Here is a 14221-nt window from a genome sequence, read left to right on the forward strand (position 1 = left end):
AGGGCATCTTAGAGATGCCCCCTGAACCTAACCTACAATCCACGTCTTGTCTGAGGGGCTGCCTAGGCTGCCACACAGCAGACATGTTGCTGGACCTCTGGGTAGAGAGCCACCCGCTCTCCTGGGCCTGCAACAATGCACATCCTGGGCGAGGTGCTAGGTCTCCTCCCCCAGGATAGGCAGGGGAAGCTTCAATGGAATGCCGCTTTTTGTGAGCTTCTTCAGGCCACTTGCTGTACTCAGCTACTGGCCCCTACCGGTTCCGACCCCCACTCTGGCGGGAAGACTGGCCGGAAACTCCAAGGAAGGAAAGGGGGTGTGCCAGTTTCTGCCAACTCCACCCCTCAGGTGGGGGAGGCGAGGTGAAGCACATCTCCGGGCCCTCGCTATATTGAAGATGGGAAGCCCTGCCCAATCAGGACTAGGCAACTGCCCCCCTCCCACAGGAGAGTGGCAGAATAGGGGGTGTACCCACCCGAGGGAAGGGACCTGTCGGTCCCTGCCCTTTACCTACCTGTAACACACCTAAATTCAGTATTTAGGGGCACCCCGAACCTTCCTTCCTCAGATCCAGATTCCGAAACAGCAAAGAAGATCAAGAAACAAGAAGACCTGCCGTGCAGCTGCTAACAAGAGGAAGACACCAACTGCTTTGGCCCCAGCCCTACTGGCCTGTCGACCCTCGAACCTGCTCCTGCTAAACCCCGGCATCTCCAGTGGCCAGCAACCTCACAAACCCCGGAGGACCTGGCTACCTTGTGACTCTAAGCAACTGGGACTCCCATGAGCAGTGGTACTGCTCAAAGCAAGTAACTGACCCCTGGTATCAGCCAGGAACCGCGAACCCTGCACACTCTGCACCCGCTAAGCCTGGCCTGTGCCGGAGTGAAAAAAGACCACGAGGACGTCCCCCCAGCGACTGTGACCCCGAATCCAGCACCCAAGGACCCACCTCGATGCTCCTGATGACGCCTGCAGCCTCAGAACCAGGGACCCCCCCAACCGCGACCGTAAGATTTCCCAACACCAAAAGGCACCCCTGCACCCAGCGCCCTGCGGCCCGCTATGCCCAACTCCTGGGTGCCTACCTATCCTCCAACTACCCAACTTACCTCTCGAAGTGGTGGTCGCACCTGAAGAATCTTCGTCCCGAGCTTGCAGCCTTTGTTCGTTCTTGAGCTTCTCCATTGCAATCCATTGAGCCCCAACGGCTCGAAAGCACCCTGCACCCAGCCGCCCGAGTGCCCCTGGCAGTACAACCTCTACCCTAATCTACTTCCACATTTGCCCTGAGCAAGTGACCAGGAGCCCAGCTCCCACAGCCGCGTGGCCTGCAAGCCAGTAGCCACCAACCAAGGGCCCCCTGCCTCCCGTAGGATAACATTGGGCCTAACTCACTATGCACCCGGCTGCCCCTGTGCCGCTGAGGGTGTAACAACTGTACTTACCTGACCCTGGGAGACCTCTGAGTCTATGCCCAGAACTTTAACTCTGCCAGTTGAGTACTTACCCAAAAGCCGATACCTGTGTGGATTTCTAAACTTTTAAATATTCACCTAAAATCAACCGAGTAACGAAAACGAAAATACTCACCTGCTATCAGGAGAGATCCCAGTGCTGGATCTTGGTGCCCAGCACTGACCCTGGAAAGTAATTACAACCATACTTACCGCTAACCCAATTTTCTTCCATAGGAAACCATTGACTGTTTTTCTGTGAACTTTCTTCTGTGTCGATTTTTGCAAACTACAAATATTCTTTAAAAATCGTACCAACTGTGAAAACGTAATTGCTTACCTGTTTTAGATAGATGTCCCAGTGCTGAACCTAGCAGCCCAGCACTGGAATACAAAAGTAACGAGAACCTACTTTACCTGTAATTTGAATTTCCTTCCATAGGATAACATTGCCTGATTTTTGCTGAAAATGTTTCCAAGTGTCGATTTTGCAAACTTACAAATATTCGTTAAAAATCGAATGTATGACAAAAACTAATTCTTTCAACTGTTTACAGGAGATGCCCCAGTGCTGCATCCAAGATCCAACCCTGAGTTAGAAAAAGTAACAATAACCCCACTTTCCTCCCATAGGATTACATTAGTGATTCTATGAGAAAAAGTTTGTATCAACTTTTAAAATACAAAAATATTGCTTAAAAATCACAACTGTAACCAAAACGCTTTTACTCAATTGTTTACAGGAAATGCCACAGGACTGAATCCAGGATCCAGTCCTGTGGTTAGAAATGTAATCCTTAAAGTAACTAATTGCATTTAACTAGAAATTCCCGTTGAGCTCAATGTATTATTGTGTTTGAAACTGTGTTGCCTATTGCAACCCCTGTAACTGTTATATTCAAAAGTCTATTGCCTATTGAAAAGTATTTATCTAAAGCATCTCATCCTGAGAAAGTATATTTTGATACCCCTTGTTGGTTCTAAAATAAAACAACAATATATTTTTATACAAAAACCATTGGCCTAGAGTTCAGTTCTTGAGTGTGTGTGACCATTTGCTGACTGAGTGTGTACAACAAATACTTTACACTGTCCTCTGATACTGCCTTACTGCTCGACCAAGCTACCACTTTAGAGAGTAAGGTTATATCAAACCTCTAGGGACTGTGCACACTGTACCTATTTGGGAACAGTATATACAGAGCCACTTTCTTAAAGAAAGCCCAGGACGTATGAGGCCATTGACTAAGGGCTGAAACATGTTGGCACGTCTTTAGGGTCATAGGACCATTACCTCCAAACGACCCCGTATATATATTTTAATATCCACTACGTCCCCGCCAATAAAGAGATACCTGGGAAATGCAGTAGAATTTTTTTAATCTTTAGCCCCCCTGGCCTACATCTTCTACGTGCTCCCTGAAATACGGTCGAGCCCACCCTGACCTTTAGGAGTCGGGGTGAACCCTATTATAAAGAATGACACCAATAGGGTGTGTGAGGGTTAATTAACAAAGAGAAGTTGCCTCCATTCCCGCACTTGAGCGGGTTACGCCACATAAGTCTACATTTGAGCCCTATCGGGTTGGGATACTTTAAGTTTGGAATGATTTATATGGAGCCTAAACAATGCTTAAGGTGATCAGGCAGGCACTATATCATATGCGGTATGTTGCATGACAAAAATATTGCGTCCACTATATCGACTACCACTTTCTTGTCGAGGTAAATTGAACTGGAACTACCTTAATGATGTAGTGATAGGTCATATAGGGAATGAGATATTTTCAAGGTTTGAAAGAATCAGATGAGGGAGATAGAAGCACAAAGAACATGGATTACACTCTGCTTCCATGGGTCAACCTTGGGGTAATCAAAAGGAGTGCACCCACATCATCCTTTATAGATGCAGTCCCTACGGAAATAGTAGGGAGATCCTCCCTCGGTGATATATTTGCTCCACAGAAGTACTAGTAGTAAAAAGCATCATAATCAGGTCTCGCCTCCACCAGACAGTAGAGACCCTTAGCTAAGACACATGGTGGGATCTGTACAAAAAATAGTGGATTAAAATTGTTGCTGATCCCAGAGACAGTGCTCCTTTTTAATTGTGAACCGGGATGGCCACAAGGTTAAAAGCAGTGAGATGTGATGGGGACCGTTATTCTGTCCTGCACATCCAATGGGTGATTGGAAAAGAGGTTGACATGTTTCAGCCAGCTGGCACCCATAGGAGTCGATGGCTTTCTTCAGGACCGAAAATGTATCAGATCCCTAAGACTCCGGGTGGGATAGAGTTTCCCTGAAAATCTGTATTGCGTACTTTTTACACGGTCAGCCAGGGACATCTACTGCTGTCCCCTGAAACATACATTACAACAAGAACAAAATATTGTGTATGTATGCACACTTTGCTGCATAATATTTATAAAAAAAGTAGTGCTAAATTCAGCCAAAAGTAGAGGTGCCATATGTAAGAACTCACAAAGACCGTATTTGTATTCACACAGATCATACTAATTATATACATAATTTATAGGTGAAAACAGTTATTTGGAAAAGTAGAAAGATGCCAAACTCAAAAATAACAGGAGTGACTCAGTTTTGTTTAAAATAAACTTATTAAAAATAGTCAGTTATTTAAGGTTGATGTAACCCTGATCAAAATTTGATTATGCTGATCTGTTGTTTCTTATATTTCATTTAGTGTTTTCAGGGAATGTTAGTGATGTCTGTGATGAGCCTTAGTTGCAGTATGCGGCCGGAGCACTCAGGTGGTGTAAAGTCTCGTCTTAGTGCATCACCAAGATCGTGGTGCTGCATTACACAACAGGCGAGGTAGACTGGAATAGTGCATCTTAATTGAATCAATATCTCGTGAAACGTCGTGGGTTATGTTGGTCTTCCTGAATGACAAAAGACCAGAGTGATGTTGCTACATAGGGAAGCAAATACGGCAACGTGTGCTATGCTACTACCGGGAAGTGCTTCAACTATACCCAAGGCGCTAAATGTGTCTCTAAAGAGCTATGCCATTCTTTAAAAATACCAAAAACAAATAGATGGCTAGACAGATGGACAGACACACATGAAAGATACCTATTTGAGCCAATAATGAACATGTCATTATGCGTCCATACGATCTGTGGTTTCGGATGGCCAGTTGCAGAACACTTGAGTGTCACCTCGACTCCCTCAATAAACGTCTGAGTTCTGGGTTCAACAATCACTTTAGGGGGTTCTGTAATGAGAGGTCAAATAAATAGTTTATAGACGGTTTCAGTCACATAGTTGTTTTCAAATTACTTGGTTACAAAATTTCCATGTGAAACACAATTCTAACAAACTTCTGAAACGTGAATTAGGAAAGTAAACAATTCTGTCCCAAATGTTTTATTATGCTGTTGTGTTTGGGAACTGGTATGAAAAAGAAAACAATGCCCTTGGTGTCATTCTAATAGTGAAAGGGTTCCCATAGCAGAGCTTGGTGCTCAGCTATAGTGCGTGCCTTGTATTGACGCAATCTCAGGGGAGAAATCACTTCTTCTGATTCTGAGTGGACTGGTGTTTCCAAACCTGAACTTACCAGGCTCTCCAATAGCTCCATGCCCCAAAACATCACACATGTATTTATAAGGGGCAAATCTGCACCTGGTAAAACCTAGTAGAAGGGCTAGGAGGAACTGTGGGCAGAAGCACAGTCCATCCCCCGTCATGGCTTTTGCATCATGGGGGAGTCCCTCGAATTCCAATTTATCTGGTCCTGGCCTCTGTCCTACACCTCCACAAAAGCAGCAAATGTCCTGGAACAGAAGAAGAATCCTAGAACAGTCAGCAAACCCTCCCCAGAGAGGTTCCTGACCCTGATCCCTCAGTCCTCTTTCACTCCTCCCCACTACAGACACAATCCTGACTTACGGGCACATGCTTGGGGCTAACAGTGCCACATTCGACAACAGCACAGGGGAGCACCAACAGATCCTCCACCATTCCCCAAAGATAAGCAGCCTCCCGTCACCTCACTCCGACTGTTGCCCTGTGACCTACCACTACCATTTACCACCTGCTGAATCATCAATACTATGCAGGATTTGACCCAGAAAACACCAGTTTGCATAGTTTTTACCCATTCTGTCCTGTTTAACTCACACTTGGATGGCGGAGAATAGGATATACCATTGGCAATTCTGATTCCGGTAATTCTGGCACCTCTGCACCAACTCGTAATCAGATGTAATATTTGTAGATGACACTTTGTGACGCTCTTATGTGGGTTAATTGTTTTCTACCTATGACTGAAAGATCTTGGCTGAATACTAGGATAGCTTCCATTTGTAATGCCTAAGGCTACCTATCTCTCATTATACGACTACTACTGTTTGTTAGGTTGATAACATTTGTTGTGTCGCAACACCAGTTTTTCTTCTATTTCAGTGGTTTGAAGTTGGTCCCATTGGAGAGGGTCACCCTTGAACTACAGTAACTGAGGACGCTCCTAATGCACTTGATGCATTTGTAGAATTAACCTCCACAGACAACTACTGAAAACTTTAAGAAACAGCTAGGTATGCACATAGAGAGTGGAGAAAAGATTGGGATGGGAGATGGGTGAGGTGTAGTGAAATGGGGAGAGATATAGGCAAAGTGACAAAAAATGGGTGCCAAAGGTCTATGGAAGGCAAGCAAAAGACAGGGAGGAATGTGGAGATAGGAGAAGTTGATAGAAACTGAGAGAGAAAAATATGACGAAGGTAAAGAGAATGAGAGCAGACTACCCAGCAATAAAAAAAAGTGGCTAACAAAATGAGAGCCGGAGAAACAGGGAGGGAGGCAGAGGATGGGCAATATATTGGTAAATATTAAGTAATGCGGAATAAAAAAAAGAGTGTAGAGCAAACGAAGAAGCAAGCTGAGGGGATGCCAGCCATGAACAAAGTTGTACAATGAGGAAGTTGGGTAAAGTAATGAAGAGTGGAATGTGACAAGAGAGGTGGAAAGAAATTAGTGTGAGGTTTGCATTTCTGAGGTTAGTTAGGTCACAGCCACTGCATGCATCAATACCTACAAGCAGCAATGGACATTGTGATCACTACCCAATCCCAATTTGTAACAGAGTTTTAAATGCTTTAACTGTGAAATAATTCACAAATTTAGTTGTCTTTAAATGGTATTATGAGTGCTTTGCAAACTTAAAGGAATATGTGTACAGGAAATTCAAGTTTATCATTAACATCCTATCCCTTTTCCTCTTCACAGACTTTGAAAGTGAGCCATGTTGGGAGAATTATGATTTATCATGAGAGTCACACCCTCCAAATACAGGTCACTTGAGAGGTCATGCAGACCAAACAGAGGTCTGTCAATCGATTCCAATGTGTTCAATGTTCAGTGTCAGGTGTTATGTAAACAGGGTGCAGCAATAGTTAAATGCGTCTGTGATAAGATGTGTCTCAGCATTTGCCATGATGGTTCCCTGTATATCATGACCCTTTAAATCAAAATAGAGGTAATTTTGCATTGTTTGAGTGCTATATCCTCTTATTGGATTTGGTTCTGTCATTGTCACCTTGCACAGGGCACATGGATCAGTACATATTCTAAATGCTTCTGTGCTTTTCCTTTCTACCACCATCATTGAAGTGAGCTACTTAACCCATGGTTTTACTTGATTTCCTAAACCCAGGCTGTCTGTTCTCAATTACTCCTCCTCTGTGTTTACCTAGAGTGCAATGGATATTTTTCTTTAAATATGTATGTCCAGGCATGCTCCCTCTTTTAGATAATACTGTTTATCTCTGAAATGTGCACTAGGCCATACAAAGTCAAAGTATTCAAATCACATTCCATCGCCAGCCAATGTGCCACATTTGCAATTCACACCCATTACGATCTTCACAATGTCAATCACCTTGCCTTTCCTGAGACCAAGTACTAGTGGTGGTTTCACTGTATATACCAATAATTCCAAGTCTCCTGCGTCTCCTTGGTAGGCACAGTTCAGGTAACATCTGTGTACAACTTACATTTATTCATCACTACAGACCATTTATACTGTAGACCCTTGGACTCCTGATTTGCATATTTGCCCTAAAATGTACAAGGATATGTCTCTGCATAGAATTCACCTGTGCCTCAGTGTTCGTTTTAAATTTTTTGGGAACACCATGAATTCAAAGCAGTGGTGCCACACTTGCTTTATTCATAGATAGATGCATAGCTTGTATCAATAAAAGGTACATCAGGAACACCCTGTGTTGGAATGTTGTTTTCCATCATTCCGCTGAGGTATGAGCTGCCAAAGTTCATGGCCACGATTTCAATGACACACTTCTCTTTCCAGCTTAGTTGGAAATCTGACATCCGTGAGACCTGGTGAATCCTTGCCACGCTGTTTAATTGTTCAGTACTTTCTTAGTTAACCCCTTATAGTGGTTTGTATTTGTTGGGGTTTCTCTCATGTACCTTTATTGGAGTACCTTTATTGGGACCAACCCAGTACGCACAGGCCTTTTCTTCACGCTTTAAATCTTAATGCAATCTTTACCACTTTCGACAATCTTCGATCACTCCTGAGTGCAACATTACATGTACTTTTGTGTGTTACTGCTCATTAATGTCTAGTATTTTTGTCATACCTCCTTCGAAGTGCAAATGGCTCACACATTCACAGATTGACTTTTACCTTGTGTTGCATTGTCAAATAGATTTGTTTGCACTGGGAACTGTAAACAGGATTCCTGTCACATCAGGCTACCTAGCATCACTTGCAGAGTGATTTGTGGTTTCTAAACCAGTGAAGGTTCAATTTTCTGATGTTGTTTGCCTTCATTTGACAGTCTTCCTTGGGCTGGAAATTTGGCTAACCCAGCTCTGTTTTTGCCTCCAGGTACCAAGATGGCAGCTATTAAACCCACACCCCAATAACCCTTTGAAAGCTGGCTTCTGGAATACTGTTTATTATTTGAATTTTAAAGAGAATAAGTGCTGTGGCCCAATGTTTTTCTCAGACGTTGGCAGGTGTCACAATTGAATGTCGGCATGCCGAGTACCAAGACTGCATAGTCTTGATTCCACCTCATGTCTCTTTACTCCACCACCAGACATTTCCTGCCCCCTTATCTCAAATGTTTGCAGGTTCTAGCTTTCTCCCTTTGAGAACACATTTTCTGTCTTTCTCTCACCCCTTCTTTCCCCCTTTTGTTTTTCCCCCCACAAAAAAAATGACGGTGGGCCCCACCTTTAACCACCAGCTTAAAATAACCATTGATGCTGCGATCCCAGAATCCTCAAAAAATGGAAAGGAAAAGAGTTCTCTTTAATAACATGGTCAAAATCATCTGCAGATGCTACCTCATGCACGCTTAGCACTCTTTGAAAATACCACTGCTAGCCATGATGTTTAATTTCAGCTGTTTCTCATTATGAGCCTTACATACTGGTGACTGGAATGCACACATTTTGTTGACTCAGCAGAAAGCTTTCTATTTTATTTTGAAGACTCGTGCAGCAATCATCCCCAAGTGCTTTAAATCTCGGAGTTAGTCTAGAGTAATCAAACAGAAAATGTAAACCACTAGTGGCCATGGAGCACACCAATGTGAAGGCCAGTCTTTCTAAGATGGAGCTCAGATACCTCTGTTTTAATTATAATCAAAGCATCCCTAATCAATATCTTCGGGTCTATGACGCACCTGTATCATAAGGGTAATAGTTTACCAACCACTGGAGTCCATGGGGAGGCCAAGAGGAGGCTAGCGTCTCGCCTTATGCTTCAAAGATAGGGGACTAGTTTGGCATGATTTAGTTTATTTATAATTCACACAAGAGTACTATACTTAGCTTAGCTTGGCAGTTCGGGCTGGACTGTTCCCATGAGGCACAGGGTCAAGACTGATTTGCATATGGCCATGTCTAAACTGGGGTGGTGTAGTGGGCAAAAGAACGATGGATTTAACCCAGATCTCTTGACTGGGGGAGAATGTCTGCATTGTCAGCATTCCGTCCATCATTTGTTTGTTGTAACGCTTTTCGCCCTAAGTGGGATGGGTATTCCCAGACGTGGGACCCGTGCTCACTACGCCACTGGAGTCAAGCTATCCTGGCTGATGACGGCTGATAGCCAGAAACCGGTCCCAGGATGCTTGATTCCGGTCCAGGGAAGACATGGCTTGGCAGTTCGGGCTGGACTGTTCCCATGAGGCACAGGGTCAAGACTGATTTGCATATGGCCATGTCTAAACTGGGGTGGTGTAGTGGGCAAAAGAACGATGGATTTAACCCAGATCTCTTGACTGGGGGAGAATGTCTGCATTGTCAGCATTCCGTCCATCATTTGTTTGTTGTAACGCTTTTCGCCCTAAGTGGGATGGGTATTCCCAGACGTGGGACCCGTGCTCACTACGCCACTGGAGTCAAGCTATCCTGGCTGATGACGGCTGATAGCCAGAAACCGGTCCTAGGATGCTTGATTCCGGTCCAGGGAAGACATGGCTTGGCAGTTCGGGCTGGACTGTTCCCATGAGGCACAGGGTCAAGACTGATTTGCATATGGCCATGTCTAAACTGGGGTGGTGTAGTGGGCAAAAGAACGATGGATTTAACCCAGATCTCTTGACTGGGGGAGAATGTCTGCATTGTCAGCATTCCGTCCATCATTTGTTTGTTGTAACGCTTTTCGCCCTAAGTGGGATGGGTATTCCCAGACGTGGGACCCGTGCTCACTACGCCACTGGAGTCAAGCTATCCTGGCTGATGACGGCTGATAGCCAGAAACCGGTCCTAGGATGCTTGATTCCGGTCCAGGGAAGACATGGCTTGGCAGTTCGGGCTGGACTGTTCCCATGAGGCACAGGGTCAAGACTGATTTGCATATGGCCATGTCTAAACTGGGGTGGTGTAGTGGGCAAAAGAACAATGGATTTAACCCAGATCTCTTGACTGGGGGAGAATGTCTGCATTGTCAGCATTCCGTCCATCATTTGTTTGTTGTAACGCTTTTCGCCCTAAGTGGGATGGGTATTCCCAGACGTGGGACCCGTGCTCACTACGCCACTGGAGTCAAGCTATCCTGGCTGATGACGGCTGATAGCCAGAAACCGGTCCTAGGATGCTTGATTCCGGTCCAGGGAAGACATGGCTTGGCAGTTCGGGCTGGACTGTTCCCATGAGGCACAGGGTCAAGACTGATTTGCATATGGCCATGTCTAAACTGGGGTGGTGTAGTGGGCAAAAGAACGATGGATTTAACCCAGATCTCTTGACTGGGGGAGAATGTCTGCATTGTCAGCATTCCGTCCATCATTTGTTTGTTGTAACGCTTTTCGCCCTAAGTGGGATGGGTATTCCCAGACGTGGGACCCGTGCTCACTACGCCACTGGAGTCAAGCTATCCTGGCTGATGACGGCTGATAGCCAGAAACCGGTCCTAGGATGCTTGATTCCGGTCCAGGGAAGACATGGCTTGGCAGTTCGGGCTGGACTGTTCCCATGAGGCACAGGGCCAAGACTGATTTGCATATGGCCATGTCTAAACTGGGGTGGTGTAGTGGGCAAAAGAACGATGGATTTAACCCAGATCTCTTGACTGGGGGAGAATGTCTGCATTGTCAGCATTCCGTCCATCATTTGTTTGTTGTAACGCTTTTCGCCCTAAGTGGGATGGGTATTCCCAGACGTGGGACCCGTGCTCACTACGCCACTGGAGTCAAGCTATCCTGGCTGATGACGGCTGATAGCCAGAAACCGGTCCTAGGATGCTTGATTCCGGTCCAGGGAAGACATGGCTTGGCAGTTCGGGCTGGACTGTTCCCATGAGGCACAGGGTCAAGACTGATTTGCATATGGCCATGTCTAAACTGGGGTGGTGTAGTGGGCAAAAGAACGATGGATTTAACCCAGATCTCTTGACTGGGGGAGAATGTCTGCATTGTCAGCATTCCGTCCATCATTTGTTTGTTGTAACGCTTTTTGCCCTAAGTGGGATGGGTATTCCCAGACGTGGGACCCGTGCTCACTACGCCACTGGAGTCAAGCTATCCTGGCTGATGACGGCTGATAGCCAGAAACCGGTCCTAGGATGCTTGATTCCGGTCCAGGGAAGACATGGCTTGGCAGTTCGGGCTGGACTGTTCCCATGAGGCACAGGGTCAAGACTGATTTGCATATGGCCATGTCTAAACTGGGGTGGTGTAGTGGGCAAAAGAACGATGGATTTAACCCAGATCTCTTGACTGGGGGAGAATGTCTGCATTGTCAGCATTCCGTCCATCATTTGTTTGTTGTAACGCTTTTCGCCCTAAGTGGGATGGGTATTCCCAGACGTGGGACCCGTGCTCACTACGCCACTGGAGTCAAGCTATCCTGGCTGATGACGGCTGATAGCCAGAAACCGGTCCTAGGATGCTTGATTCCGGTCCAGGGAAGACATGGCTTGGCAGTTCGGGCTGGACTGTTCCCATGAGGCACAGGGTCAAGACTGATTTGCATATGGCCATGTCTAAACTGGGGTGGTGTAGTGGGCAAAAGAACGATGGATTTAACCCAGATCTCTTGACTGGGGGAGAATGTCTGCATTGTCAGCATTCCGTCCATCATTTGTTTGTTGTAACGCTTTTCGCCCTAAGTGGGATGGGTATTCCCAGACGTGGGACCCGTGCTCACTACGCCACTGGAGTCAAGCTATCCTGGCTGATGACGGCTGATAGCCAGAAACCGGTCCTAGGATGCTTGATTCCGGTCCAGGGAAGACATGGCTTGGCAGTTCGGGCTGGACTGTTCCCATGAGGCACAGGGTCAAGACTGATTTGCATATGGCCATGTCTAAACTGGGGTGGTGTAGTGGGCAAAAGAACGATGGATTTAACCCAGATCTCTTGACTGGGGGAGAATGTCTGCATTGTCAGCATTCCGTCCATCATTTGTTTGTTGTAACGCTTTTCGCCCTAAGTGGGATGGGTATTCCCAGACGTGGGACCCGTGCTCACTACGCCACTGGAGTCAAGCTATCCTGGCTGATGACGGCTGATAGCCAGAAACCGGTCCTAGGATGCTTGATTCCGGTCCAGGGAAGACATGGCTTGGCAGTTCGGGCTGGACTGTTCCCATGAGGCACAGGGTCAAGACTGATTTGCATATGGCCATGTCTAAACTGGGGTGGTGTAGTGGGCAAAAGAACGATGGATTTAACCCAGATCTCTTGACTGGGGGAGAATGTCTGCATTGTCAGCATTCCGTCCATCATTTGTTTGTTGTAACGCTTTTCGCCCTAAGTGGGATGGGTATTCCCAGACGTGGGACCCGTGCTCACTACGCCACTGGAGTCAAGCTATCCTGGCTGATGACGGCTGATAGCCAGAAACCGGTCCTAGGATGCTTGATTCCGGTCCAGGGAAGACATGGCTTGGCAGTTCGGGCTGGACTGTTCCCATGAGGCACAGGGTCAAGACTGATTTGCATATGGCCATGTCTAAACTGGGGTGGTGTAGTGGGCAAAAGAACGATGGATTTAACCCAGATCTCTTGACTGGGGGAGAATGTCTGCATTGTCAGCATTCCGTCCATCATTTGTTTGTTGTAACGCTTTTCGCCCTAAGTGGGATGGGTATTCCCAGACGTGGGACCCGTGCTCACTACGCCACTGGAGTCAAGCTATCCTGGCTGATGACGGCTGATAGCCAGAAACCGGTCCTAGGATGCTTGATTCCGGTCCAGGGAAGACATGGCTTGGCAGTTCGGGCTGGACTGTTCCCATGAGGCACAGGGTCAAGACTGATTTGCATATGGCCATGTCTAAACTGGGGTGGTGTAGTGGGCAAAAGAACGATGGATTTAACCCAGATCTCTTGACTGGGGGAGAATGTCTGCATTGTCAGCATTCCGTCCATCATTTGTTTGTTGTAATACTTAGCTTTAAGGCACATTAAATAAAACTCACTGTAGTATCGAAACATTATGAAGCACGGAAAGATTTCACAAAAGCAAGAACTGATGACAAAACGCATGAATAACAGAGTGAAGGGCTAATATGTTCCTATGGTGTGTGCTGACTTATCATGGCGGATTCTGCCCAGATGAAATAACTTTTATTCATCCCATCCCTTAGCGTTGAGGTCCTTTTGATTGCTTTAGGGCTAAACTGGGGCCGTATTATATATACAGCGCACTTTCCCTGTTTGTACCACGGCGCACCTTTCAAAAGGTTGAGCCAGGCGCAAACAGGCAAAGTGCACGCTATTATGCAGAATGTGCTGCCCCCAGGGCAGCCGTGAACTTTTCTGTCCTGGGGACAGCACATTCAAGTGAAATAAGGAGCAACAGCTTCGAAGCCGCTCTGTGTTTTATAGTGCAGGTAGCATGCCACCAGCACTTTGAAGAGGGGCGAAAGCTCCCCTTGCAGGCGGGTTCAGTGAGTAACTGCATCCACCTGCATGGGGACGTTTGTAGGGTCCATGGGACCATTTCTCCCCCACCCCAGAGGGCTGCCTTTAGGAGGCTCACTGAATGTGCACTCCTAATGGCACGTTTGTCCTTGCTCCCACTTCGGTGATATGGTGCGGGCGCAGAAGCATAGGAATTCCCAATTTTGCATGTGGCCACGCCCCCATGCAAATGAGGGAATGCCCTCTCATGATAGTGCTAGCACTTTATGTGCTCCAGCGCTATCAGTATTGCAGAAGGGCACGCAAAAGCGTCTGCGGGCCTTTCTGTAATACCATTGTGCTGCAGGGTCCCACAAAGCGGGTGCACACGCCCGTTGTGCCCCAGGA

The 14221-nt window shown here is 46.5% G+C and overlaps 1 protein-coding gene across 1 annotated transcript in view; it reads right to left on the bottom strand.

Annotated features, from left to right (window-relative positions):
* The window catches only part of HMCN1 (hemicentin 1), a 1072905-nt gene that overhangs the window by 734894 nt on the left and 323790 nt on the right, over window positions 1-14221 (bottom strand). The window contains exon 12 of the mRNA XM_085601687.1: window positions 4557-4698. Coding sequence (XP_085457813.1) covers window positions 4557-4698 — 142 coding nt within the window. The remainder of the gene's footprint in view (window positions 1-4556; window positions 4699-14221) is intronic.

The sequence above is a fragment of the Triturus cristatus genome, chromosome 4_2 (genome assembly GCF_964204655.1).
Source record: "Triturus cristatus chromosome 4_2, aTriCri1.1, whole genome shotgun sequence".
In the NCBI taxonomy this organism is placed as follows: domain Eukaryota; kingdom Metazoa; phylum Chordata; class Amphibia; order Caudata; family Salamandridae; genus Triturus; species Triturus cristatus.